The 27,117-nt window shown below is 39.9% G+C and overlaps 2 protein-coding genes across 3 annotated transcripts; one reads left to right on the top strand and one right to left on the bottom strand.

Annotated features, from left to right (window-relative positions):
* Positions 1-387: 387 nt before the first annotated feature.
* Positions 388-12,805, bottom strand: agk (acylglycerol kinase). The gene is made up of 15 exons (XM_053623086.1): positions 12,539-12,805; positions 10,853-10,892; positions 9,951-10,030; positions 9,765-9,840; positions 9,584-9,676; positions 9,451-9,483; positions 7,503-7,597; positions 7,341-7,410; positions 7,176-7,255; positions 7,013-7,070; positions 6,786-6,933; positions 6,598-6,695; positions 2,380-2,450; positions 2,165-2,249; positions 388-1,008 (listed from the first exon to the last, which is right to left on the bottom strand). Exons 1-15 carry the CDS (start codon positions 12,646-12,648, stop codon positions 877-879), a joined length of 1,269 nt encoding a protein of 422 aa, XP_053479061.1. The 5' UTR covers positions 12,649-12,805; the 3' UTR covers positions 388-876.
* A 281-nt stretch (positions 12,806-13,086) lies between these two features.
* ighmbp2 (immunoglobulin mu DNA binding protein 2) lies at positions 13,087-26,075 on the top strand. Of its 2 annotated transcripts, XM_053623077.1 has the most exons (16): positions 13,087-13,418; positions 13,684-13,770; positions 13,911-14,080; positions 16,269-16,464; positions 16,567-16,664; positions 16,778-16,941; positions 17,648-17,848; positions 19,340-19,487; positions 19,593-19,767; positions 20,108-20,290; positions 20,436-20,554; positions 20,652-20,746; positions 20,870-20,993; positions 21,092-21,949; positions 24,069-24,268; positions 24,468-26,075. In XM_053623077.1, the coding sequence occupies exons 2-16, from the start codon at positions 13,694-13,696 to the stop codon at positions 24,663-24,665; spliced, it is 3,006 nt and encodes a 1,001-aa protein (XP_053479052.1). In that variant the 5' UTR covers positions 13,087-13,418; positions 13,684-13,693; the 3' UTR covers positions 24,666-26,075. The 2 variants fall into 2 exon arrangements, with proteins under 2 accessions (XP_053479052.1, XP_053479053.1); XM_053623078.1 differs by lacking the exon at positions 13,087-13,418 and having other exon boundaries at positions 13,427-13,770.
* Positions 26,076-27,117: the final 1,042 nt, after the last annotated feature.

The raw sequence follows: 27,117 nt of genomic DNA, 5'->3' as shown, positions 1-27,117 counted from the left end.
TTTCAAAGCAGGGAAGTTCATGTTTGTGCAGGACCACAAACATAAGCAGTAAAACTACACACGAGTTGGAAACAGCTGTCCAAACTTTGCATAAACTGGAGCAAAATTTTCAAAATTCACTGTTTATGACAGATGGTGGTTGTAATAAAATTAATGGCTTCCAGTAGAACATGGCTATTACATTCAGCTACCTACAGCATATCACTGAAAACACCTGCCTACACATGTACTTACTTAATCCTGCTCTGTTTAGTCCATAATGTAAATAGGAAATTTAATAACTTGAGAATAAATTAAGCTTTTCGTACTTGGGAAGGTTAATGAGGGCAGACAAACAATTTATAATTAACAATTAAATTATCAATGAATAAACAGAAGTGAGTCAGGTCATGTTTTTTATTTTTTATTTTTAATGTAACTTCTGTTGCATAATCACCTGTTATAATGTTTCATGTAATTCTTGTTATTTATGCCTGGTCCTTGGTCCACATGTAAACAACACAGTTTGTTATATGTTAAAGTAGCTCAACAGTGTTGCATCCTCTTCCTTCCTTCCTTCCATCACACTCGTGTTCAGCAAAGCAAACATTTCACATGCTTCCTGGTGCTTCACTGCACATTTAACTGAGCTTGGAGGCATTTATATTCTCTTACATACATTTAATCATTTCCTTTAGCTGTATATAATCCATAGAAAATATTAAACCATGAAATGTAGATTTAAGTAACATGATGTTACATTGTCAGAATATTGATCTGATGCTGAGTAATTAGCACCTTGGCAGAAAACGTTTGGGACACATGGTTAAAAGTCCAATAAATTAGAGAGCAGCGATCAGAACCTTCCCTGCTGTGTGTTTCAGCACAGCACCCTGGTCAGTTCATCTGTGCCAGCTGGTCTCTGCGTTCAGAGCTGCAAAAGAACCTAAGTTTCCGTGGCAAAAGTTTCACTTCCACTGGCATTGCCTCAAACGCTTCATTGTCAACGTCAAAAAAGCCGCCGCCCTCCTGTGGCCAAAACATCAGAAACATAGAACAGAGTTAGCCCAAGGCCCAGTGCAGCTTTCTGCTGATAGACAGATGATGGTGGAATAAGTAAGGAATAAAACACCATGTGGCATGCTGTTATAGGAGAGTAAACAACAGGGTAGTGATGCCACCCTACACAAAACTAGATTTTTCCCTATAAGAGCATGTTACAAACTGGGTTTTTTTTCTGCCTTTACCACAGCAATTTGTCAAGAATTACAATTTTATTAATTAAATAATGATGTACTTTCTCTGTTTCTAGTGATTTAATGTTGTGGAACACCTGTGAAACGAGCTACTTCTTGTTATCACTTATGTTATAGCAGTCATAACAGTTGTTTCCTCACCAGCATTTAAAAAACAAAACCCCTACAAACCACAACTGCAGCTTGTCATGTTACAGAGAAACAGCAGATAGTGCAAACACCTGTGTCCTGATGCCTCTTCTGTGGCAGAGGGTGGGTTTCATTGATGTGCGTTATTCTGCTTATACTACAGCCATTTGCAAACGATTGCAATGTTTCATTTATTAATAACCAATACATCACACACCTTAAAGGTTTATTAGTTAGGTTTTATGTTGTGGAGTGTCCTTGTTCTAATTTATAACAGTGAGTCATTCCCTCATCAGTACCCCCTGTCCACCCACCCCCCTTTAAAAAAATGCAACCTGTCATGTTAGTGAGAAAACAAAGCATAAACCCCTCTGTCCTGATGGCTTTTCTGAACTTGGAAACTTTGACTGTTACAAAGTGCATTTAAATAAATGTCTCATTAAAAATACATGACCACATCGACAATGATAAGTTTTACTTTGTTAAACATCACTTTTTTATTTTATTTATTTATTTTTTTAAAATGTGCTTATTATTTTTATTATTAATCTTAGATTATGAGTAAATATCCACCTTGCAAGTCCCTGTGTATGAGCTGTTACTATAGAAACAGGATCTTTCACATTACAGCCAGAACCACTGTCCGAGCTGCGTTGGTATATGAAAATAATGCGCACCTTCTGGCCAATCAGATTAGAGCATTTGCCTGTACTGTGGTATACTCGAGCGATGTTGCACAAACGAGAGTGTGGTTATGCTGAATATAGGACTGGCTGTGATTCATGAAAACAAATCCTCACCTGCGGCAAACTGAGCCGACATATGCTCGCCTCTATCTGAAGTGCCTTCTCTGTGCACTTGAATGGGTTTTCAGCTTTTTTAGTCCTGCACACAATCAAACAAATCATTATAAATACCAGTCAACAAAATACATCATCCCCTGAAGAAATATCTCCGAGAGTAACGCAGTTTTCATTAGATTTCACAAGTTAAAATGGTACAATGAAATAAATACCCTTCTGTGATGAACTGTCCGACTGTAAGTGTGTCTGGCTCCACAGAGAGCACCAGGGAATCGTCTGTTCGCTGCAGGAGGAAGACAGAAGATGAGGAGTCCATTAGCCACAACTATTTTTATCAGTCACAAGAAAATAATAGCAGAGATGCCAACATTGCTAACAAGAAAATCCGAGCAAGCATTTTAGCAAAGAAACAAAACAACAAACACCAAAAAACTCAGCGCAGGCTATGTCTGTGTCGAGATAACGGCATAAATCCCTAATTTGGGGATCTGGGGATTAATTAAAGTATTATCTTATCTTAAATGACAAACAGCAGATTCCACCCTGTGCTTTTAGAAATCAGAACCCACACACCAACCTTCTTGCTTTCTATTGGCTCACAGAATTGATGCTCACGAATATATGGATCAAAATTCACCTAAAGTCAGGAGCAAGTGCGTCATTCACTTACATTTACATTTATTCATTTAGCAGACGCTTTTATCCAAAGCGACTTACAAATGAGGAAATACAAGCAAAGCAAAGAGCAAGACAAGTAGTGCTACCATACAAGATTTTTTAATTGAGTTCTAGAAAAGCAAAGTGTGCAGAGTAGATAATGTAGATAGTAGATAATGTGGGGTTGGCATTTTAGGGGCTGGTTAGTTGTTCACGGAAGAAGTGGGTCTTTAGTTGTTTTTTGAAGAGTGTGACAGATTCTGCTGTCCGGATTGAGGTTGGAAGTTCATTCCACCACTGAGGGGCATTTCCCACGTCCTTTGCCCTTCAGTGAACTGGCTATTCTGCTGGGTGAAATTGATTTGCATTCAGTCTGACCACTGATTTAGCTAAAAAAAATTTAAATGAAAAGGCAGAAAAGCACAGTTTTCAGGTGCTTCTTCTATCACAGGAGCAAGAGGTTAAAAAAACCATAGATGTTGGCACCTCTATGACTTTTTTTTTTGGTCAAATATTTTTGTTAAACTACATACCTCATACAAAATTTAAACATTTTACCAATACAAGTTAGATTTTTTTTTTGTATTGACACACATACAGGACTGTAGTAACTGATTTCATATCAGTCATTAAGAGAAATATTCAAGATGTTATGAGAATACATGTCACAATAAAAAAAATGAATGCAAAAGGTGTGTGAACAAGACATTTAGATACAATCTAATTTCATTTCTCAAACAGCTAAAACAAAGACTTTTTGTTTGGGTCAAAATGTGAGTCACTATTGGAGTGAAATTGGAGCCAGAGCCTGTGCAGTAAATACGGCCGGATACGCAGTTGGTCCACCGCTCATCCACCTATATCAGTCATGGACATTTGTATGTGAGTGAGCAGGCTGATATTACCTGATGTACAACTTAAGATGGCGCATCGGCCGAGTCAAAGTGGTAAGTACAGGGTTATGAATTAATGCATAAAATACTAAATTGTAGTTGTATCAATTTTTGCAGCTATATTAATTTTACCGTTGTCGGGGGTGCAAGCCCCAGCACTGCCAAGCTGCCACTGTTGGGCCCTTGAGCAAGGCCCTTAACCCTCCCTGGTCCATGGGTGCTGTATAATGGCTGACCCTGCGCTCTGACCCCAACTTCCTAACATGCCGGGATACGCGAAGAATAGAATTTCACTGTGCTGAAATGTACATGTGACCAGTAAAGAATCAATATCTCATTGTCAGGGAAAGATTTTTGTGCTTTGACTTATAACTGACTGAGCTACTGTTTGCAAGCTAGCTGACATTATCCATCATTTTAATCAACGTAATGCAAGTATAAGTAGCTACGGTAAGGTACCACTGAACATATACTGGTAAACAACAGAACATTTACACTCAACAACCTATTTTTGAGGGGGAAAAAATATCATCGCTCTCCATGATTTTCATCTAGCTCTGACACCTGCAGTAAATTACACATCTGAATAAAGTGCTCTTTTATGCTCCACTCATTCTGTACTGAAAGTCATTTAAAAAGGACTGACTGGCTGACCGTAACAAGATATTTCAAGTGTCATACAGTAAATAATAAATTATTATGAAATTTCGCTAACGTTAGCTGCCTTGGTTTCTGCCATCATTTTGTTCACTCGCTAGTTACAGTATCTCACAAAAGTGAGTACACCCCTCACATTTTTGTAAATATTTTATTATACTTTTTAATGTGACAACACTGAAGAAATGACACTTTGCTACAATGTAAAGTAGTGAGTGTACAGCTTGTGTAACAGTGTAAATTTGCTGTCCCCTCAAAATAACTCAACACACAACCATTAATATCTAAACCTCTGGCAACAAAAGTGAGTATACCCCTAAGTGAAAATGTCCAAATTAAGCCCAAATTGTCAATATTTTGTGTGGCCATCATTATTTTCCAGCACTGCCTTAACCCTCTTGGGCATGGAGTTCACCAGCACTTCACAGGTTGCCACTGGAGTCCTCTTCCACCTCTCCATGATGACATCACGGAGCTGGTGGATGTTAGAGACCTTGTGCTCCTCCACCTTCCGTTTGAGGATGCCCCACAGATGCTCAATAGGGTTTAGGTCTGGAGACATGCTTGGCCAGTCCATCACCTTCACACTCAGCTTCTTTAGCAAGGCAGTGGTCGTCTTGGAGGTGTGTTTGGGGTCGTTATCATGCTGGAATACTGCCCTGCGGCCCAGTCTCTGCTTCAGTTCCCTCAATAAACTGTAGCTCCCCAGTGCCGGCAGCACTCATGCAGCCCCAGACCATGACACACCCACCACCGTGCTTGACTGTAGGCAAGACACACTTGTCTTTGTACTCCTCACCTGGTTGCCACCACACACGCTTGACACCATCTGAACCAAATAAGTTTATCTTGGTCTCATCAGACCACAGGACATGGTTCCAGTAATTTGTGTCCTTAGTCTGCTTGTCTTCAGCAAACTGTTTGTGGGCTTTCTTGTGCATCATCTTTAGAAGAGGCTTCCTTCTGGGACGACAGCCATGCAGACCAATTTGATGCAGTGTGTGGCGTATGGTCTGAGCACTGACAGGCTGCCCCCCACCCCTTCAACCTCTGCAGCAATGCTGGCAGCACTCATACGCCTATTTTCCAAAGACAACCTCTGGATATGATGCTGAGCACGTGCACTCAACTTCTTTGGTCGACCATGGCGAGGCCTGTTCTGAGTGGAACCTGTCCTGTTAAACCGCTGTATGGTCTTGGCCACCGTGCTGCAGCTCAGTGTCAGGGTCTTGGTAATCTTCTTATAGCCTAGGCCGTCTTTATGTAGAGCAACAATTCTTTTTTTCAGATCCTCAGAGAGTTCTTTGCCATGAGGTGCCATGTTGAACTTCCAGTGACCAGTATGAGGGAGTGTGAGAGTGATGACACCAAATTTAACACACCTGCTCCCCATTCACACCTGAGACCTTGTAACACTAACAAGTCGCATGACACCGCGGAGAGAAAATGGCTAATTGGGCCCAATTTGGACATTTTCACTTAGGGGTGTACTCACTTTTGTCGCCAGCGGTTTAGACATTAATGGCTGTGTGTTGAGTTATTTTGAGGGGACAGCAAATTTACACTGTTACACAAGCTGTACACTCACTACTTTACATTGTAGCAAAGTGGCATTTCTTCAGTGTTGTCACATGAAAAGATATAATCAAATATTTACAAAAATGTGAGGGGTGTACTCACTTTTGTGAGATACTGTATATCATTAGTACAACATGCCAGAAAGACTACAAAGAACTCCCTGATGAGGGTCTGTTAGAACAGTTCACAGCAGAACAAGACCTGGCTTTGCTACAGCGCTGTCCTGAGCTTCGGGTGCATGTTGGAAAACAGGTGACTGTCAGTCAGCTCATGAATGAAAAATACCAGATATATATCAGGGTCAACTGAAATTGTAAAAACAACATAATGCTTTTCATGAATATGAAATATATACATACATTATATATATATATATATATATATATATATATATATATATATATATATATATATATATATATATATATATATATATATATATATATGTATGTATGTATGTATGTATGTATGTATGTACACACACACACACACACACACACACACACTGTACAGTCACTGCCATCAAATGGCTGAAATGTATTGCTTCTTATAGAAAAAAAAACCCCTCCTCTTCTTCGTGCAACCATATGAACAAATTAAATTTAAAACAACAAATTACATGTATTATTCTTTAAGGTGACTTACGCTTTTCACTGGATTTCTGTTCTGTGTGCTGATTGTGAGCTCCAGTGTAGAGATCTGCTTATCCTCCCAGTGCTCTGGTTTTGCCTCTACATGGGGCTCTGAACACACACACACCACAAAATGCACTAAGACTTCAGCCATTATATATTGCAGAAAAGGCAAATTTCAAAGTTGTACATCAATTCTACCTTCTGGACGAGGTGTCCAGTAGTTTTTAATTCTCCGATAGATGCGATATAGCAGACTGGGTCTCACGGGCTTCATGTCAGGCAGGTCTGGGGGTCGAGGGATGGGAGGCAGGTACGAAACAGAAGCATGATGTATCTGTGGCCACTCCTGACGTACAGAAGACAACTTGGTTGATTGAACGTTCAAGATTCAATAAACACAAATGTACACAAAACACCCTACTCACCTTTAGTGTACTAAACCAATGTGCTGCTCTTGCTTTTAAAGGTCCAAGATACCAATATCTTAAAGAGAGACAAAGAAGAGCTCATTTAAACGTATAAAATATATGCACTAAGTCTAAAATAATAAATGCATATAATATATTACCATCTTGTTAGACCACTCACTTGCTAATGGACGTTGCAACGTCTCGAAAGGAGCCCCAGCGTAAACTTAAGAGCGCGAAGACTGGCTGCTCCTTCTCACTCTGAGAACAATATGCAATTATCACCACAAAATGATCGCTCATGCTCACAAATAGCCCACAGTTCGACAGAGTAGTTATGCTATACCTTTATTTGAAGGACGTCCAGTGGCACCGTCTCCCCTTTCAGAATAGACAGTGTTGCTGAAGTGATGCGTCTGAAATTCACAATCAAAAAGATAAGTAAATACTACTTAAAATACTCAATGACAAAACTAATCCAAAGAGAGCGTTTAATAGGAGTACTTACTTTACTTTGTCATCAGTAACTATATGCAGACTTTGGCTCAAGGAGTTCTGCGAGCCCAGAGGAATAAAGCCAATGGGAGTTTTACTGAACGCTTCCTGGGATAAAAAGCAGCACATATTAAAAAGGGAACAAATCAGTAAACATTCATAAACCCGCAGTTTTTTTAAAAGCGCACCTATTATGTTTTTGAAACGTGCTAATTTTGTTTTAAAGGCCTCGTACAATAGATTTACATGCATCCAAGGTCAAGAAATACTGTAATGTGCTCATAATTTCAACTGCAGCATAATTTAAACTGCAGCATTACCCCCCCCCCCCCCCCCCACAATCAGTCTGTTCTGATTGGTCTACCACCGTCAGCACGTGTTGGAAAAGGAAAGACCCACTACCATAACAAGTTTCAGCTCCGTCTGTCAGTGAGCAGCCGATGAAGACCAGAGGCGGGGCTTTATGTTATAAACTTTCGTAGGTTAGTACAGGAAATAAGTCTGGAATTACTAACGACTCGTTTCAGTTGTTCAGAATCGCTTCTGTTGTGCACTTTGATTTTTGAATCTTTGCAGACTTTTTACATTCACAAACAGCTATGTAACACACTACATGAAAGGTAATAACTGAAAAACCATAATATGGTGTACTTTAAATAGTCAATTTCTTTGTCTTCCCTATTAAAATAGCCCTAGGACATTTTTTTTTTCACTGGAGACAACATTGTCATGTTACAAGTCTATTTAACAAGAATAATGCCCAAATTTGGAATAAACGCTTAACGGTCTTCAATCATTTAGTGAAGTTATGTGTAAATGTATTCGTAGATTAACACAAGTTTGCATAACATGGATTTCCTACATATTCATGTGCATATGCTGGTGAACGCCACTCAGCCGTAAAGAACCACGCGTGCTCATGGCACATCAGATTTACATTTAGTGACACCCACAAAACTCCATAAAAGGCAATGCTCACAGTGAGCTCAAAACAACATAATGATGACTAAATGTGATACATCTTATAACGCTGCTCAGCTACCACAAGCTACCTAACCCTAACTGTTCCTCATTTTATAGGGTACAGTTTATATTGGCCGAATTGAATCACTAGTCTTCCATCCATCCATTTTCTGTACCACTTATCCCACACAGGGTCACGGGTTGCGTGGAGCCTAACCCAGGGAACTCGGCGCACAAGGCTGGGGATACCCTGGATGGGGGGGAGGGGTGCAGCCAATTGCAGGGCACAATCACACACACATTCACACACTACAGACAATTTGAAAATGCCAATCAGCCTACAACACATGTCTTTGGACTGGGGGAGGAAACCGGAGTAGCCGGAGGAAACCCCGGAAGCATGGGATGAATATGCATACTCCATGCACACATGGGGAGGTGGGATTCAAACCCACAACCCTGTAGATGCGAGCTAGTCTTATTTGTCTTAATTTATGGATATGTTTTGGATTGCTTTTTTCAAGTCATTCACTTTTTCACTAAATTCACATGACAGCATAAGACATATTATTTAAATTATTAAATTGCAGTAACTCATGCCAATTACACAACCTCAGTAACTCTTGTAGGATATGATCATTTTCTGAAAAAACAAACAACGATATTTTCATGAATATCACTCTTCTTGTGTAAATACTACTGTGAATAATTTGAATATGAATTCATTTGTTCAGATCCAGCTTGATAAATCAGGCTCGCTGTGTCTGCTGACACATCCTACGTGTATGATGATTAAAGACTGGTTCCACCATCTATGCACAGACCTAATTTAGAGCTTTTATATAGACGTGCATGCTCTCGTCCCAAAGAGAATGACAATCAATAGCACATAGTGAATCTCTTCATGCTTCGCCTGCAAAATAGTGACCAATCTCTCTGTAAGTAGTATTTCCCAAATTACTCCTACTGGACATGGACAGGTTCATCACAGTACATACCTCATCAGCTCTGCGCAGCAAACCAGTTATCACCTGAATAAAATAAAAGACAGAAAACAATTTACCTGCTACAAGAACTTAAGCCAGCAAAACATTCAAATCTTTCCAGTGAAATTACACCAACATGCTTTACCTCCTGCAGGGTTCCATCACCCCCAGCAACAATCAACATGTCTGTCTGTTCCATCAGATCCATTAGCTTCTTGGCTTGCCCTTCATAATCGGTCTATATTAAGTTCAAAACATTATCATGAGTTTAAAACAACAACAACAACTGTGAAAGCTATAAAACACAACACACTAAAGTCCAATACCTTTATAACTTTAACTTCAATGCCAGCAAGATGTAGAATAGGGGCTGCGTTCTTTTCAAACAGACTGTTAGCCTTTCTGTGGAAAAATGTGCACAAGAATTTAAACACAATGATCACCATGTTTAGTGCAGACTGACTGGCAAGGTAAGATCCATGTTCCAGAGTGTGTTGATGGCAAACGCTCACCCTTTGCATGCTGCAGGATTCAGAATTACTGTGGCTTTCTGCAGTGACTCCTGGGGTCTGATTAATTTCTGGCCAAATTCCTGTTTATAAACCAGATCAACATCATTGCTATTTGCGGTTTTGCAACATCAACACTAATGTCGTTGTACATCCCTATAGTTAGGGGTGGCTCATATAATATATATATACTGGAAAACTGTTAATTGTTCATTCGTACATCTTCAGGAACTGCTTTATCAGGGTCGCGGTGGATCAGGAGCCTGTCCCGGAAATGGTGGGCATGAGGTAGACTGAGTTCAACACAGGGCGCATAAATTCACAAACTCATTCACACCTAGGGGAATTTTAGAGCAACCAATCCACCTATCAGCAGGTTTTTGGGAGCTGGGAGGAAACCAGAGAACCCAGTCATTACCAATCTTAACCAATTTGTAATTCTTCCAATTTGCTGTGCTAGATATATTGTTCAGCATAGGCGGCTCTCTTGCAGGAACATTATTTTCCTTTTGCATCATGTCTGTTAACCAAAAATAAATGGCACAGTTGCCACTTCATAATTCCAGGCTCCCTGGTTCAGTCCTGAGCACAGGTTATGGTCTGTGTGGAGTTTCACATGTTCATGCGGGTTTCATCCCCACAAAAAACATGCCGGTAGGTAAACTGGTGACTCTAATTTGCCAGTAGATGTGAAAGCATGTGCATGGTGTCCTGTATCCAATCCAGGGTGTTTTTCCCACCTCACAGCCAGTATTCAAGTAATCCACTGCAAACCTGACCAGGATAAAGCGGTTACTGAAGATGAACGAATGAACATATGTACACGTCTTGTGATTATGAGGATTTTTCCCCATCACCCATATTGCATCATCCATACTGAGTGGGAAATTACTAATATTACTTACCCTAGCCTCCTGACATGCCTCTCGTCGCAGTACACTCTCACTGTGGGGAAGAAATATGACTTATAATCAGGCTTGGGGAGTAACGGAATACATGTAACACATTACGTAATCAGGATACAAAAAACTGGTAACTCTAATCCGTTACGGTTATATTAAAAAACAAATAATCAGATTACAGGTAATTTTTTTATGCGAATACTATCAGGATTATAATTTTTTTCATTTACAACCAAAGAAATTAATCTTTGACATAATACAATATAGACAGCTGCTTGATTATAGTTCTGGTTCTCTCACATGAGCAACCTCCTCGTTCTCATGCAGATAAATTTGGTAGAAATAAGAAATTATTCTTTGAAATGTTTTTGTTGAGGTGACCACACGTCCTCTTTTTCCTGGACATGTCCTCTTTTTGGGACCTTAAAAAACTGTACGGCTGGGATTTCTAAATTTGAGAAAATGTCCAGAATTTGGCTTTAGTTTCATTATTATGTTCTTATGCTAGAATACTGCATCATGTATGTGCATATTTGCATTGCTTTAACCCCTCTCCGTAATTCCCGCTTTCTTGCACAACAAGTCTTGCAGCAACTACTGGCCAAATTCCTTCCTCTCAACCATTACCTTACTCTCAGCAAACACGCAAAGGTGAAGTGCTGTTGTGTTCGGCATCAAACAGTTGCTTGACAATAGCAGCAAATGAAGCTGTCCTGAGTCGAAACAATGCCCATGGCCATATAAGGTTATTTTTTATTTCATGTTATCACATTGCTTTGTTTTACATGGTCATTCAGATGTGTAAATGATGGCAGAAGGTACACTCATGGCATCTAATATTTTATTTTATTCCATTCCATGTACATTCAAAAGAATGTAGGCAAAATGTAAAACCTGGGCAGAGTGAAATCAATTTTCTTTATATATATATATATATATATATATATATATATATATATATATATATATATTTGTGATGCTAACAGTGTGTCTTTTTCAGTGTATTAAGGTCTGCATTCATATTAACACTGTTTTGAATGCTATTAAGACCCCATCCCCAACCCACACACACACACCCCAAAAAAAGGTGTCCTCTTTTTGGAAAACCAGAATATGGTCACCATAGCTTTTGTGATGTTATGTTACCCACAACAGGGACAGTGATCTTTTATTTATTTCTTTTATTAAAACAAATCCAAACATTGAACTGTTTTTAAGCTCTAAAATAAGCTCTAAATAAAAGTATTTTAGATCATATTGCTTTTCTCTTGAATTTGTTTACATATGTGACCTCAAAGTAATCCAAAAAATAATGAGATTACATTACTTTCTTATTGTGATACTCGGATTGTTACTGAGTACATTTGTTATGATGTAATTTGTAAGTGTAACGGAATACATTTTTAAAGTAACCATCCCAACCCTGCTTATAACAGAGTTTGTTAAGTAGAAACCGCTTGCAAACACTCAACTATGCAAAATAAATCTATATTAATAAAAAAAATATGTTTTGCATCCCATGATATCCAATACAACTTCAAGATCACAGTCATCAATACTCAATGAGCTCCCTCACCTCTCACACTATTATATATGCTATATATATATGTGACGTGACATTTTTTTTATTAAAAAATGATAAAGTGCATGATTAAAGAGAGGTGTAATCAGGATTAAAGAGCTACTAACCAGTGCTTTCCGTACAACCAGTGTCCACCATAAGACAGGACACATACAGCAAAAGTCGATTTCTTCCAGTGATTTCGTAGAGTCCGTAACACTTTCACAACTCGGGCCATTTTCTCTGTGTAAATCACTAGCTAGCTACAAAAGAAAACATACACAATTAGCGTGACAATGGCTGCTAAAATCAAAACCAACAATATGCCTGAACTGTAACGTTATTTCTACACTGGGTTTGACATTTTTCAGAAAGCATGATGACCGGTGTACCAACATCTTCTGTCCCCTCATAAAAGGGAAAACTCGACTGCATTGAGAGTTCCTATCTCGCTCTCAAAAAACAAAATAACAGCGCTGGGAAAGAAATATTGCTGTCCTGTGGCACATGTAAGGTTCAACCCAATAGTCTTCTGTAGTTGTGGTTTATTTTGTAGGGTATACATTAGAATAATAAAATAAAATAATAATTGATATAACAGAGGTGGATAGGTAGGAATGAAATCAGGGACGGACCAATCCCGACATGCTCTGTGCTGAAAACAGACATGACGGTTCGATTCCAGAAATGGTTGGAGTCGATTCCACACATCATTTGTTTATTTATTTAACGTGCCAAAAATAAAACACAGTACAGGTTGGTGGTCTTATAAAATGAACAGTACAGCGCGATGAAAAGCAACTTTTAGGTCACCAATACAAATTCAGACCACTGAATGATTAAATAACGGCCAATAACAGCGGCTCATGAATCAATTTTACTATAACGTTCTGAAAGCTTCAGAGTCGACTCTCACTTTCCAGAGTTGAATCTTTTTGGAAACGAGGAATCGACTCCTACTCCTAACAAAAGTGACTTGTTGTGATGATGTGTTGTATGCAGAAATAGGTGTGTGTCTTCTCATATAAAATAATTATACTAATAATTCATAGATGTGTTATTTATTTCTGGACGTGTTTAAGTTGGGTTTAGCGTCTTTTCTCTTCGTAGTCTAATTTCTTTTTTTTCGTCGTAGAATTACTATAACTGGCTCTTAACTTGGCTAGCTAGCTAATGTTATAAAATAATGAGGAAAATGGTGAGGCGGTCATTTCCAGCCTCACGTAGCTCTGTGTTTTTAATTTGATTATTCTATCGTGTGCCTGTGTGGCAGAGACACAGAAATGGAGGTTGAAAGTTTCGTTTCCAAGTCGCTTGAACTCTTACAAGAGGAGAGAGGAGCTGAGATAGAAGAAACCAGGTAATACAGACAGTCAGTGTTGTGAATAGCTGTTCTCTTGTAGAAGACAAGAGATTTCCTTTATTTCTAACAGAGTTCATGTGATATGTGAAATTGCTTAACAATGTTGTGGTGATGCGTCTGTAATGCTTTGTTCTCAGGGCATGGCAAAAGAATCTGTCACTAAAAAATCTACAACAGAAAGGAGTATGCTTGCTGAAACTTCACATTGGAAGCCAGAGGACAGGAATGCACGGCAGATTTCTGGTCACATTTGAGCCCCGGAAAAGTATCGGCCCTTCAGTTCTACCCAGTCACGGTTTTGGACCTGGTGAGGCCTTATCCTACATTTACATGCACATCAAATTCCATTTATGGTCTATATTCGGGTTGCAGCCGATGTTTATATGCGTATAGACACCAGAATATTCCCGTAGACGTGGTTCTTGTAAGTATGCCCGAGTTGCCATTCTTAAATACCTAGCCTACAGCTAAGTTTAAATTTTTTTTAATTTTTTTTTTTTTAACATATTTGGACAAGCACACATTTGACAAATGACACATACAATTGACATTTTGTAGTAATTTTCACAATTTAAATGAACAAAGAAAGATATCAGTCACATGGAAAAAGTAATCACACCTTTTGCCAATGAGCATATAGGCAAAGACCAGGCCTTTTGGAATAATGTGCTCTGAATCAAAGATGGAGTTGTTTGGCCGCAGTAACAGCAGACATGTTTGGTGGTGACAAAAGACAGCTTTTCAGGAGAAGTACCTTATACCGACTGTGAAGCATGGTGGTGGAAATGTTATGTTTTGGGGTTGCTTTATTGCATCAGGGACTAGACAGCTTGCATTCATTTATTCAACTATGAATTCCACATTATATCAAAGAGTGTTTGAAGATAATGTGAGGCCATCTGTCCAAAAGTTGCAGTTGAACCCGAAAGTGGTCTTTTCAACAGGATAATGATCCTAAGCACACTAGCAAATCCACCAAGGAATGGCTCAAAAAGAAGAAATGGAGGGTTATGGAATAGCCTAGTCAAAGCCTGGATTTGAATCCCATTGAAATGTTGTGGGGGGATTTGAAATGGGCAATACATGCAAGAGAAATGGGCAGTACATGCAAGAGAAACCTCAAACCTCAAACATCTTGCAACTGAAAGAATACTACATGGAAGAGTGGTCAGAAATTCCAGCAAGCCGACATCAGAGATTGGTGGGCAATTATGCAAAAACGCCTAAAACAGGCATATTCCACGGGTGGGAATCAGAATTTGGGGAACCAGAATATTGTCTTAATTTGAATTGGGATTGCTGCGTTTACATGAGGAATATTGATGTGCATGTAAACATAGTCACTGTTAAGAGAGTTTGAAGGGGAATTTGCTGCATTGGTCTCTAAATGGATTTGTGAGTGTTTCACATACTCCGTTTGCTATACTAATTATTACTCTGACCTTAAATTTTTGTAAAGGGCATGTTCTGTCTGGTTTTGGACTCAAAACTTAAGGACTTGTGACTTGAGTTGGGACTTGAATGCCAAGACTTGAAACTTTCTTGTGACTTGCAAAACAGTGACGTGGTCCGACCTATGTGTCTTTAGTCCTCCATCGGAATAGATCAGCTCACCCCAGCAACTACTCATAGAAGATAGCAAGGGGGCTGGTGATCATGAAACCAAATAGCTAGCTAAAGTTAGGACAACCAGGGTCATTGCTGAGTGCTTAACTTAAAATGCAAGACGAGCGCTAGGTATCAGCAGATGCCTGATACTGACATACATTTGGAAAGCAAGCCAATTACAGTGTGCGCAAGCTTCTTTAAGCTATGCCGAATATCACAGCTGGGATGGAGAAGACGCATTATGTCATGCGTTCACATGCAGGATCTTTGTCGTCTGTCACCATAGCACAAAATCCATTCATCCATCCTCTATACCGCTTATCCTTTTCAGGGTCACGGGGAACCTGGAGCCTATCCCAGGGAGCATCGGGCACAAGGTGGGGTACACCCTGGACAGGGTGCCAATCCATTGCAGGGCACAATCACATACACATTCACACACCCATTCATACACTATGGACTACTTTGGACATGCCAATCAGCATGCATGTCTTTGGACTGCGGGAGGAAACCGGAGTACCTGGAGGAAATCCCCGCAGCACGGGGAGAACATGCAAACTCCGCACACACAGGGCCACGGTGGGAATCGAACCCCCGACCCTGGAGGTGTGAGGCGAACTAAGCCACCGTGCGCCCCAGGACAAAATCATGACATCAGAAAATGTCAATGGACTGAATGGGGAAAATGTTGAATATGGCACGATACTGATTCAGCGTTTCAAGCCAGTATCAATCCCTAGACCAATAGTCATGAAAACGTTTTCATACTTATTATATTTTAATACCTGTAATCACTAATACGTTACATTTCCTATGGAATGCTGAATGGTACCGTTGCTAACAAAATATTGTGGCTAGCATAACTAGTTTGTTGGCTCTTGTTCCAGGTGACATTGTGGGTCTTTACGAATCAGAAGGATGCAGCCAGCCTAATCAGCTTTGCTCAGGTGTGGTGACGCATGTGACGCAGGCATCAATAACAGTTGCTTTTGATGAAACACATGATGGCCTCAACCTGGAAAGTGATGTACTATACAATATTATGAAGCTTGCAAATGATGTAACCTATAAACGATTGACTCAGTAAGTTTTTTTCTCTACCTTACCTGGTTTCCTCAGTGATTTCTGTCAGTCATTGAGAGTCACTGATAAATAAATGAAAATCATTTTCCTTTTTGTTCGCAGTGCTTTAAACTCTTTGAATGGCTACAGAAGTGGTCCTGCCACCCAACTAATTAGTGTCCTTTTTGGTTACTCTGAGCCTGGAACATTGTCACAGCAGAGTAAGTGTACATTAAGACCGCTGAGACGATGTTATATATGTTATATATATGTGGCTCAGGCTATGTAACAACTGAATTTCTTTTCTTTTTTTTTTTTGACTTTGCATGCCCAGATGCTTTAGAGTGGATCAATAATGGATTAGACAGTTCTCAGCAGGAGGCTGTGTTGTTCGCACTCTCTCAGAAAGAGGTTGCTATCATACATGGACCACCAGGGACGGGGAAAACCACAACGGTGGTTGAAGTTATTCTACAGGCTGTAAAACAAGGCCAGAAGGTACAAACTATAAGTTCTGGTCTGGTCATGTGATTTAAATCATTCATTGATTCAATTCATTAGTTCTGAATACAAATGAAAAGTCAGGACAAGAATAGTCATCAAGGTAATATTAATAGTGCTATAGCTATACAGATGTGTGTTAGCTACAACTTTTTTTTTTGCTTATTAGCAACCTAGCTGTGCTATTACTCTACCACCATTTAAACTTTGTGCCTGCTGTAACTGTTATATGCACTGTAACAAATATTACAGATTGCTATTAATGGACCAATTCTTTTATTACTATATAAACATATATGTTAAGGACACATGGTTAAAACATGGTTAGTACCATAACACATGGTAAACATGTGATTCGTACACATGGACTATGAGCCTGTCTTCAATCTCCTTATAAATCTCCAGGTCCTACATGCACTCCTTCAACCAGAGCCTCAAATTGCTAAGGCTGTGAGCTGCGTGTATGCAGATTACTCTGTGACACATCGCTATATCGTCTGTCATGGTCCATTATTATTAAAAAGGTTTAATTGTCTGATTGCTTAATGTTGACAACCCTCCTTCTCTCGTGCCCTTTTACTCATGTCATGCCCTGCACTCTGACTGCCTAAAGAGCATGTTCAGCTCCGTAGTGAAGGCAGAACTAACAAAAATCAATGGTGTGATTATTCTTTAATGAGCCGCTTGATGGGAATCCCTGCAGGTTTTGTGCTGTGCACCATCCAACGTGGCGGTGGATAATTTGGTGGAGCGCCTGGCCAAGAGCAAGGCTAAGGTCCTGCGACTGGGACATCCAGCACGCCTTCTAGAGTCGATCCAGAAACATTCATTGGACGCAGTGCTTGCACAGAGCGACAACACCAACATCATTGCAGATGTTCGAAAAGACATGGATAAAGCCTTTGTAAGCTTTTACAGTGCTGTAAAAAAGTATTTCTTCTGTTTTTGTGTATATCTCGTACTGAATTGTTTCGGAAATTAAAACAAAATCTTAAGATAAAACAAAGGCAACCTGAGTAAACACAAAATACAGTTTTTAAATGATAATGTTATTCATTGAAGCAAAAACGTTATCCAGTACCAACTGGGCCTGTTTGAAAATGTATTTTCCCCCATAGTTACTAATTACCCAAATCTATGAAACTGCATTCATAATGGGGTTCAGCTGGACTAGATGCAACCAGGCCTGATTACTGCAAACCCTGCTCAATCAAATCAACACTTAAATAGAACTTTTTCAACAGCTTGAAGTTGGTTAAAAGGTCTTACGCAGTAACACACTATGCCAAAATTTATAGAAATTCCAGAAATGATGAGGAAGAAGGTGATTGAAATACATCAGCCTGGGTTACAAAGCTATTTAAAAGGCTCTGGGCCTCCCAAGAACCACAGTGAGAGCCTTATCTCCAAATGGGAAAAACTCTGCAAAGTAGTGAACTTTCCCAGAAGTGGCCGGCCTTCCAAAATTCCTCCAAGAGCTCAGCAACTACTCATCCAGCAAGTCACAAAAGAGCGAAGGACAACATCAAAGGACCTACAGGCTTCTCTTGCATAAATAAAGGTTACTGTTCATGACTCCACTATCAGAAAGACACTGGGCAAAAATGGCATCCATGGAAGAGTGGCGAGGTGAAAACCACTGCTGACCCAGAAGAACATTTAAGGCTCGTCTGAATTTTGCCAAAACCTTTTGGGAGAAAGTGGAACTGTTTGGAAGACAGGGGTCCCATTACACCCGGAGTAACCCAAACACAGAATTCCACAAAAAGAACATCATCCATGTCAAGCATGGTGGTGGAAGTGTGATGGTGTGGGGATGCTTTGCTGCATCAGGGCCTGAGCAACTTGCAATAATCGAGGGAAACATGAATTCTGCTCTCTACCGAGCAGAAAATCCTAAAGGAGAATATCCACGCTTCAGTCCGTAAGTTCAAGCACAACTGGATTGTCCTAGAAGTAAGTCAAAGACTGGTCTCCAGTTATCGGAAGTGTTTGGTAGCAGTTATTGCTGCTAAAGGTGGCACAACCAGATTTAAGTTTAAGGGGGCAATTAGTTTTTCACATTGGTGAAAGGTGTTGGCAAACTTTTTTGCTGCAGTAAAAAATTAAATAAATAAAAACTGTATTGTGTGTTTACTCAGGTTGCCTTTGTTCTATGTTGTATTTCATTTGAAGAGCTAAAATTATTTAGTATGTGAGACAAAATCTCAGGAAATCAGGATAGGGACAAATACTTCTTCAAAGCACTGTATTTTTTCATTTAGTCTCTTAAATTAGTCTTTATGTTTCTGAAAAATGTCTGGTACATGATTCTATCCCATATACAATGAGGTAACTACTTTAAGATATTGTGACAGATTATAAATGTAATCAAAACCTGTTGATCTGGTCATAGAGTCAGATAAAGAAAGTGCGTGATAAAGGACAGAGAAGCAGCCTAAGGCGTGAAATAGGAGAGCTGCGAAAGGAACTGAAGAGCAGGGAAGAGATGGCCATCACCCAAATCCTGAAAAGGGCCAGTGTTATTCTGGCAACCAACACTGGTAAGTAGTACTGTGTACTATTGTATAAACCTCTAATCCTTATGCATCCAGTCATATAGAATATGGTTTTCTCTCAGGCTCTGAATTAATATTTGTCGCATACAGGAGCTAGTGATTATGGTGCACTGAAGTATTTGCCAAGCGAGCATTTCGACCTGGTGGTGATAGATGAATGTGCTCAGGCTCTGGAGAGCAGCTGTTGGATTGCACTGCTCAAAGCACGCAAGTGCATCCTGGCTGGAGACTACAAGCAGCTGCCACCCACAATTAAATCTCAGAAGTATGCAGGGAAACAACCCTATGTTTATATTTTATTATGAAATCTTGTGTGGTATCCACCTGTGTAATATAAGCATCCTCTTATTGGCACCATACATATAGAAGTATATAAAGTCACTCTAAATCGAATAAAACATGTAATATGATCATTTGAATGCACAGGTAAGTGAATTTCGTCATAAGATATAGGAGTCTATAAGGTTCAATATGTAAATGTAGGCCACGCAAATTATTGGAATATATCATAACATTTTTTCTTTTGTCCCATGACTATTGATTTTTTTTTTTTTTTTTTTTTTTTGAGAAACAATTTTGATTTTCTTCTCCTCACTGTTAAACAGTGCAGCTGCTAAAGGTCTGTCTGTGAGTTTAATGGAGCGGCTGATTCAGGAGTACGGAGACTCCATAGTTCGAATGCTGACCACTCAGTACCGTATGAACAGTGCTATCATGCAGTGGGCCTCAGAGCAGATGTACCAAGGGAAACTGACCGCACATCCTTCAGTGGAGAAACATTTATTGAGGTATGTGATTGAATATTAGGTCAGGCCCACCTTTTTTTATAGCTGTAATGGTACTAGAATTGTTGCATTGTTGTCTGTTTTAGATTAATGTGTCTTTGCAGTTGTGTAGCGTAATATCTTTTTTTTTTTTTTTTTTTTAAATCAGAGACCTGGCTGGTGTAGCTCTTGTTGAGGAGACCAACATGCCTCTGCTCTTAGTTGACACTGCTGGCAGTGGGCTCAATGAAATGGAGGACACAGATGAGCAATCAAAAGGCAATCAGGGTAATGATCAGACATTAAACCTTTACATTATTTTCTACTCCAACCTCACATCACCTGAAATCACAAGTTTTATTTATTTATTTTTTTGAAAACTCAGGTGAAGTTGACATAGTGGCACTTCACATGAGAACCTTGACTGAAGCTGGAGTTAAGGCCAAAGACATTGCAGTCATTGCACCTTATAACCTACAGGTAGACGATGCCTTTCCAGACATTCCTACTAAAAAGACAGTTTTGTTGAAGGAAGTTGCAAATATGATTCCCCAGTATATTGTACATTACTCTTTTGTCATAAAGCCACTCTTTATGTTTCAGGTAGATCTGCTAAGACAGAAGCTCTCAAATGACTATCCTGACCTGGAGATCAAATCTGTAGATGGCTTTCAAGGCAGAGAAAAGGAGGCAGTGCTGCTGTCCCTGGTTAGATCTAATAGAAAAGGTGAGGCAGCATATGTGCAACTAGTAAATAACAACAAGCATATGATACCTGTCTAAATGATCTGTACCTCATTTGACTGTTTCACTTTGAGCCTGCAGGAGAAGTTGGATTTCTTGCGGAGGACAGGAGGATCAACGTGGCAGTAACACGTGCCAGACGCCAGCTTGTAGTGGTATGCGATTCCCAGACTGTCCGAAACCATGAATTTCTCAGAAGTTTGGTTGACTACATGTCTGAGCACGGGGAGGTTCGTACTGCCTTCGAGTACCTAGAGGACCTGGTGCCTGAAAACTACCAGCGTGATTTTAAAGACAAACAGAATAACATTAAAGTATCTTCCACCAAAACAAAGGCAAGAAACCAACAAGGCGAAAGGGGTGAGAAGAAGCAGAATAAAGTTTCTGAGAGCAAAATCAAAGGAAATGGCCAATCAAAGGATGAGCCCCACCTCAGCAATAATGTAAAGTCAGGCCTTCCCAAGCCAAAAGCAGATGATCAACTTGAGTCTGAAATGAAGAAAGCAGAGATGAGGCAGCAGTTGCTTAACTTTCTGGACAACCAAGGTCAGACAGAGCTTCAGTTTCCTTCCTCTCTGAATTCACATGAACGCCTGCTGGTCCACCAACTCTGTGAAGAGCTGGAACTAAAGCATGTGAGCAAGGGAACGGGAAAACAGCGCCATATCACTGTTTCCAAACCAGTGGCAGAGCCAGAGGAGAGACCGGAAGAGGATTCCGAGTCCACAAAGACAGAAATCCAGATTCCAGAGGAACTTAGTGAAAAGGAATCCAACACACAACCACTAAAGTTTGCTCTAGATTTGAAAAGCTTGCATTTGGAGCGTATGCGCCGGGAGCGAGAAAAACGGGAGGAGAAAATTCAGAGCAAAAGACTGGAGACAGAGCTTAAAGACATCAAAGGCCCATCCACGAAAAAGAACAAAGACGTAACAAAAGGTAGAGTGCCTTGCATAAGTATTTATCCCCTCTTGATCTTTTCCATATTTTGTAGTGTTAGGAAATGAACTTAACTGGGATTTTGACCATTTGATTTTACACAATAAGGTGCAAAATATTTTTTTATTGACAAAAGTTAATTAAACCAACAAATGTCTGATTTTTTTGTTGCTTAAGTAGTCAACCCCTGAATCAGAACCACCTTTGACTGCAATTATAACTGCAAGTCTCCTGGGACATCCGCTTTGCATATCTGGTTCCTAATTTTTTGCCAATTCATCTTGCAGAATTTCATAAGCTCTGTCAGATTGGATGGTGGAATGCAGTTTCTAGGTCTTACCACAGATTCTAAATCAGACTGAGGTCGGGGCTTTGACTGGGCCATTCTAACACATTCAGGTTCTTGCTTTGGCAGTGTGCTTAGGGCCATTGTCCTGTTGGAAGGTGAACCTCCACCTCTGTTCAAGTCTCTTGCAAACTGAAACAGGTTTTCTTCTGTGTTTGGCTTCATCCATCCTCCCTTCAACCTTGACCAATTTCCTAGTCTCTGCTGATGATAAGCATTCCCATAACATGATGCTACCACCATACTTCACTGTAGGAATGGTCTTATCAGGAAGATGAGCAGTGCTGGAACAAACAAAGCACTTTGTGCCAAGACCAAAAACTTCAATTTTGGTCTCATCATACCAGAAAACCTTTTTCCAAATGTTTTCTCAGCCTCAAACATGTATTGTGGCAAACTCATGTGGATTTTGTTCTTGGCTTGCCACTCGTCCATAAGGCCGAGCTTTGTGGAATGTTCAGGCTAATGTTGTCCTGTGAACAGCTGCTCCCATCAGAGCTGTGGATCTCTCCAACTACTTCAGAGTTACCCTAGGTCTCTTGGTTGCTTCTTTGTCTAAATGCCCTCCCTAATGACCCGACCACTGACCTTTGGTGGAAGGCCTCATCTAGACAGGTTCACAGTTGTCCTATATTCTTTGCATTTTTTTAAAATAATGGATTTAATGGTGCTCTGTAGAATGTTCAAAGTTTGGCATATTTTATTAATAACCAAATCCAGACTTTTCTAGCTTGGACTTCTGTTCGTAGTTCCTTGCTCTTCATTATGCTGTTTGTTTAGTTATGTTCCTAACAAATTCTAGGGTCTTCCAGGAACATTTTTATTTATATTGAGATCATGTGACATTTTATTTGCAAAATCAGTGGAGGTGGAGTCCATTAAACTAATTATGTGTCTACCTTTTGAAGATACTAAATATATGTACAAGAATGTGCAAAAAGGGTTGTACAAAATAAGCTGGGGAAGTGCAAAAAATGTACAATGTACAAAATATACTGTTACATGTAGTAACAATGCAAAGTGCAGTGTGCAAAGTGCAGTGTGCAGAGTGTCAGTGGAGTGCAGCGTGACTGTAGAGTCCTTATGGAGTCCTAAGGGATCTGTATGGTGGACATGTCCGTGTTGAGGAGTCTGACTGCCTGAGGGAAGAAGCTCCTCCTGAACCTCTCAGTTTTAGCCATCAGACAATGGAAGCACTTGCCTGATTGCAGCAGGCTGAACAGGCAGTGACCAGGGTGGGTGGAGTCCCTGATGATTTTAAGCTCACCACTCTCTGCAGGGCTTTGTGTTCCTGTTTTGTGCAGTTTCCTACCATGCTTAGATGCACTGAGTCAGTAAACTTTCTACTGCCCCAGTATAGAACATTTTCAGGATCACTGGGGAGACCCTGAATTTCCTCAGCAGTTGCAGATGTTACAACCATTGTCCTGAATACCTGAAGCTGTTCACTTTCTCCACGAGGGGTTCTGCCAATCTTGAGAGGTATGTGTAGTTCCGCTCCTGCCTCTTCTTGAAGACTTCTGATGGCAAGTGGTTTCACAGAAACATGGGTGAATATTGATTTATTTTTTTTTGTAGATTAATGGCATTTAATCCCAGTTAAGTCCATTTCAGTTTAAGGTTGTAACATTACAATATGTGGGAAAGTTCAAGTGGGGTGGGGTGAAGACTTGTACAATACAAGGCAATGTATTTAATATTATATCTCCGTGCTGGGTTAATTCTGTCCAGCTGTACGTTACTAACATGTCATTGTGACTTTCTCTGTCTTAGGAAAGGGGAAAAAGAAAGCAGGGGCTGTGGACATTGCTGCAGCTGCTACAGCTGATTATGATTTCGATGCACTCATTGATGCTGTGGTGAAAGCAGAAAGCGTGTGTGGCTTCATGAAGTGTAAAGCCAGTGTGCTCACACTGGGACAGCTGTGTGTCTACTGTAACAGACAGTACTGCCTGAGTCACCACATACCTGAGGTAGCACATGTTTTAATGACAACCTTCACAGTAATAGTATACATCAGCCAAAATGCTAACATTGCTAATAAAAACTACTGCAGGGCAGATCACATTATTCTCCTGAGAGTATGATAACCGGTCTCAACTAGTTTTCATTCATTCATATACACTATTACCAATGTTGGCATAGTACTATAATGGGTTTCTTGTTTTGTAGGTCCATGGATGTGGAGACAAAGCAAAGGCTCAGGCTCGCATGAGGATAAGCAAAGAGGGAGTGCTGTATGCTGGAAGCGGACAGAAGGACAAGTCCATGGATCCAAACAAAAAAGCATACCTGCAACGCAAACTAGACTCTAAACTCAAAGACATGGCATCCCAAAGAAAATCCAAATCAAAAGATAAAGAACCCTGAATGTTTAAGTTCTGCTGTATAAAAATGTATTTATTCTAATGAAATGAATAAAGTGGTGGTTTGATGTATGCACTGCATAAGTAGGAGATATACATATATATTTGAGCATGTGAAATACACCCACAACAATATTTAAACATTGGCTTTTTTTTTCTTCTTCTTCAAATTAAATAAATTTTACTATTTTATTTTAATAGTGCAACTGAAATACATGTTAAACTATTAAAAAATATTTTTTGTAGAAAATGAGAAGACTGAAAGCAGTGACTGGAAGTATAAGGCCGCGGGTACAGGTGGTGGAAACGAGGTTCTCCTGTGGAGTTGCTGGACTTAATCTCCATGGTTCAATTAGATTTTATTTGTATAACTCTTTTAAAACTAGATATTGTCAGAAAGCAGCTTTACAGAAATATATAAATTTAGGATATCAGTTTAAAATTGATACATATTTCCCTAATGAGCAAGCTAGAGGCTACGGTGGCAAAGAAAAACTCTGAAACGATATGAGGAAGAAACCTTGAGAGGAACCAGACTCAGAAGGGAACCTATTCTCATCTAGGTGACCCCAGATAGTAAAATTATAAATAACTCCCTTCTATAACCGTTTACTTCACGGTCAAAAAGTGCAGTTGTGTAAACAGGAAATTCATTATAGTTTTCACATGAACACTATTTTGTTGAAGTGATCAACTGTTCAGTGATGGAGACTTGAGTGCAAAACTGTTTGTGGCAACTGCAGTCCTAAAGCTATCATAGCGATTGTAGTCCCAAGTCACTTTAGCAAAACTGCTCATAACGATGCAGTCCAAAACCATCTTCATGTTGCATTGAGGAGCTCTACAATCTGGGAGCTGCTGTTGAGATGCTTTTGAGATGCTTTTGAGTGCCTACAATGATGCCATTCTGGAGGAATGTATCAGACATGTCACTCTTTGGAAACCCCGGGGGCAGACCCAGGACATGCTGGAAAGATTATATCTCAGTTGGCTTGGGATGTCTGGGGATTCCCCCAGCTGGAATCTGTAGCTAGGGACAGAGAAGAGACCATCTCAACCTGTTGCCACCATGAAAAGTGGAAGGAGAAGGAAAGAATGAAAGAACATGAAATTATTAAATGACAAAAAATACTTGGCAGTTAAAGTTATTAAGACAATTTAATGAGTACTGAATGATGATTTGTTAAATTTCCCACAATGAGAACCACCATATGGCTAGAGCAGGGGTGTCCAATCTTATCCGGAAAGGGCCGGTGTGGGTGCAGGTTTTCATTCGAACCAAGCAGGAACCACGCCCGAGTCTATTGAAAGCCAAGATCAACTGATTAAACTGGTGGAATCAGGCGTGGTTCTTGCTGGGTTGGAATGAAAACCTGCACCCACACCGGCCCTTTGCTGATAAGATTGGACATCCCTGGGCTGGAGCATCACCAATTATTGGGAAGCAACTGCTTCTTTTCATATCACACACCTGTGCACTCATTACTAAGGATCAGTTTAGTTTAAGCTGTGCTGGGATCAAGTGTAACAGGACCTGTAAAGGTTTTACAATAAAAAAAACATAAATGCACAATATGTGTAGGCATGTTGTCATGGAAAAGGAAGAGTCTGTCATCAATTGTAGCAAAAAGTTTTATTGCAATTTCACTATAAAAAAAAACAAACCCCCACTGGATATGTCTGTAGGACCATTCTCAAACATTCAACATATATATTTTATAATATTTGGAGCTTACAGTTGCAATCAAACTTATTCAACCCCCACTGCAAATCAGGTTTATTGTCAAAATTTACAGACTTTCAGCTGTATTCAATGAACAAATCAAATAAAGCAATTGAAATAGTTCAACACAACGAATGCTTCAAGCGGTTTCCCCAATTTCAACTGAAAATGCAACTTATAATGATGTCTTCAGTCTCAAAATTATTCAACCCCCTGAATAGAATCCCTCACAACAGCACAAATATGCAAAACAGGTGTTGTCTCAAGCACACCTGATGCAACAATTAAGCAAAAAACACAAGAAAAGTCAGCTCAAAATCATATAAATAAGCCACAGAAGTTCTGGGATTTTGTTCTGTGGAGCGGTGAAACAAAACTGGAACTTTTCAGCACAATGGATCAGCGGTATGTCTGGAGGAAGAAGGATGAGGAAAGAACACTCTGTCCACAGTCGAGCATGGTGGCGGTTTGGTGATGCTCTGGGGTTGCTTTGCATCCTCTGGCAAAGGAAACCTGCAGCGTGTGGGAGGCAAGATGGATTCACTGAAGTATCAGGAAATCCTAGGAGAAAATGTCATGCCATCTGTGAGGAAGCTGAATTGAACCTTCCAACAGGACAATGATCCCAAGCATACCTCAAATTCCACCAAGGTTTGGTTGCAGAAGAAGTCCTGGAAGATTCTACAGGGCCATCACAGTCACCTGACTTGAACCCCATAGAAAATCTCTCTAG

The sequence above is a fragment of the Ictalurus furcatus genome, chromosome 4 (genome assembly GCF_023375685.1).
Source record: "Ictalurus furcatus strain D&B chromosome 4, Billie_1.0, whole genome shotgun sequence".
In the NCBI taxonomy this organism is placed as follows: Eukaryota; Metazoa; Chordata; class Actinopteri; order Siluriformes; family Ictaluridae; genus Ictalurus; species Ictalurus furcatus.
Note: the sequence above shows the minus strand (reverse complement) of the source record. Positions and strands in the feature narration are given on the sequence as shown.

Bases quoted from the DNA above. Each gene is read 5' to 3' on its own strand.
- agk (XM_053623086.1), bottom strand. From the start codon at position 12,648: ATGGCCCGAGTTGTGAAAGTGTTACGGACTCTACGAAATCACTGGAAG. The intron at 7,411-7,502 runs GTAAGTACTCCT...TGTGAATTTCAG, and splicing joins GTTACTGATGACAAAGTAAA to ACGCATCACTTCAGCAACAC. The intron at 2,250-2,379 runs GTATTTATTTCA...GATTGTGTGCAG, and splicing joins GGACAGTTCATCACAGAAGG to GACTAAAAAAGCTGAAAACC.
- ighmbp2 (XM_053623077.1), top strand. From the start codon at position 13,694: ATGGAGGTTGAAAGTTTCGTTTCCAAGTCGCTTGAACTCTTACAAGAG. The intron at 21,950-24,068 runs GTAGAGTGCCTT...TCTCTGTCTTAG, and splicing joins GAACAAAGACGTAACAAAAG to GAAAGGGGAAAAAGAAAGCA. The intron at 24,269-24,467 runs GTAGCACATGTT...CTTGTTTTGTAG, and splicing joins TGAGTCACCACATACCTGAG to GTCCATGGATGTGGAGACAA.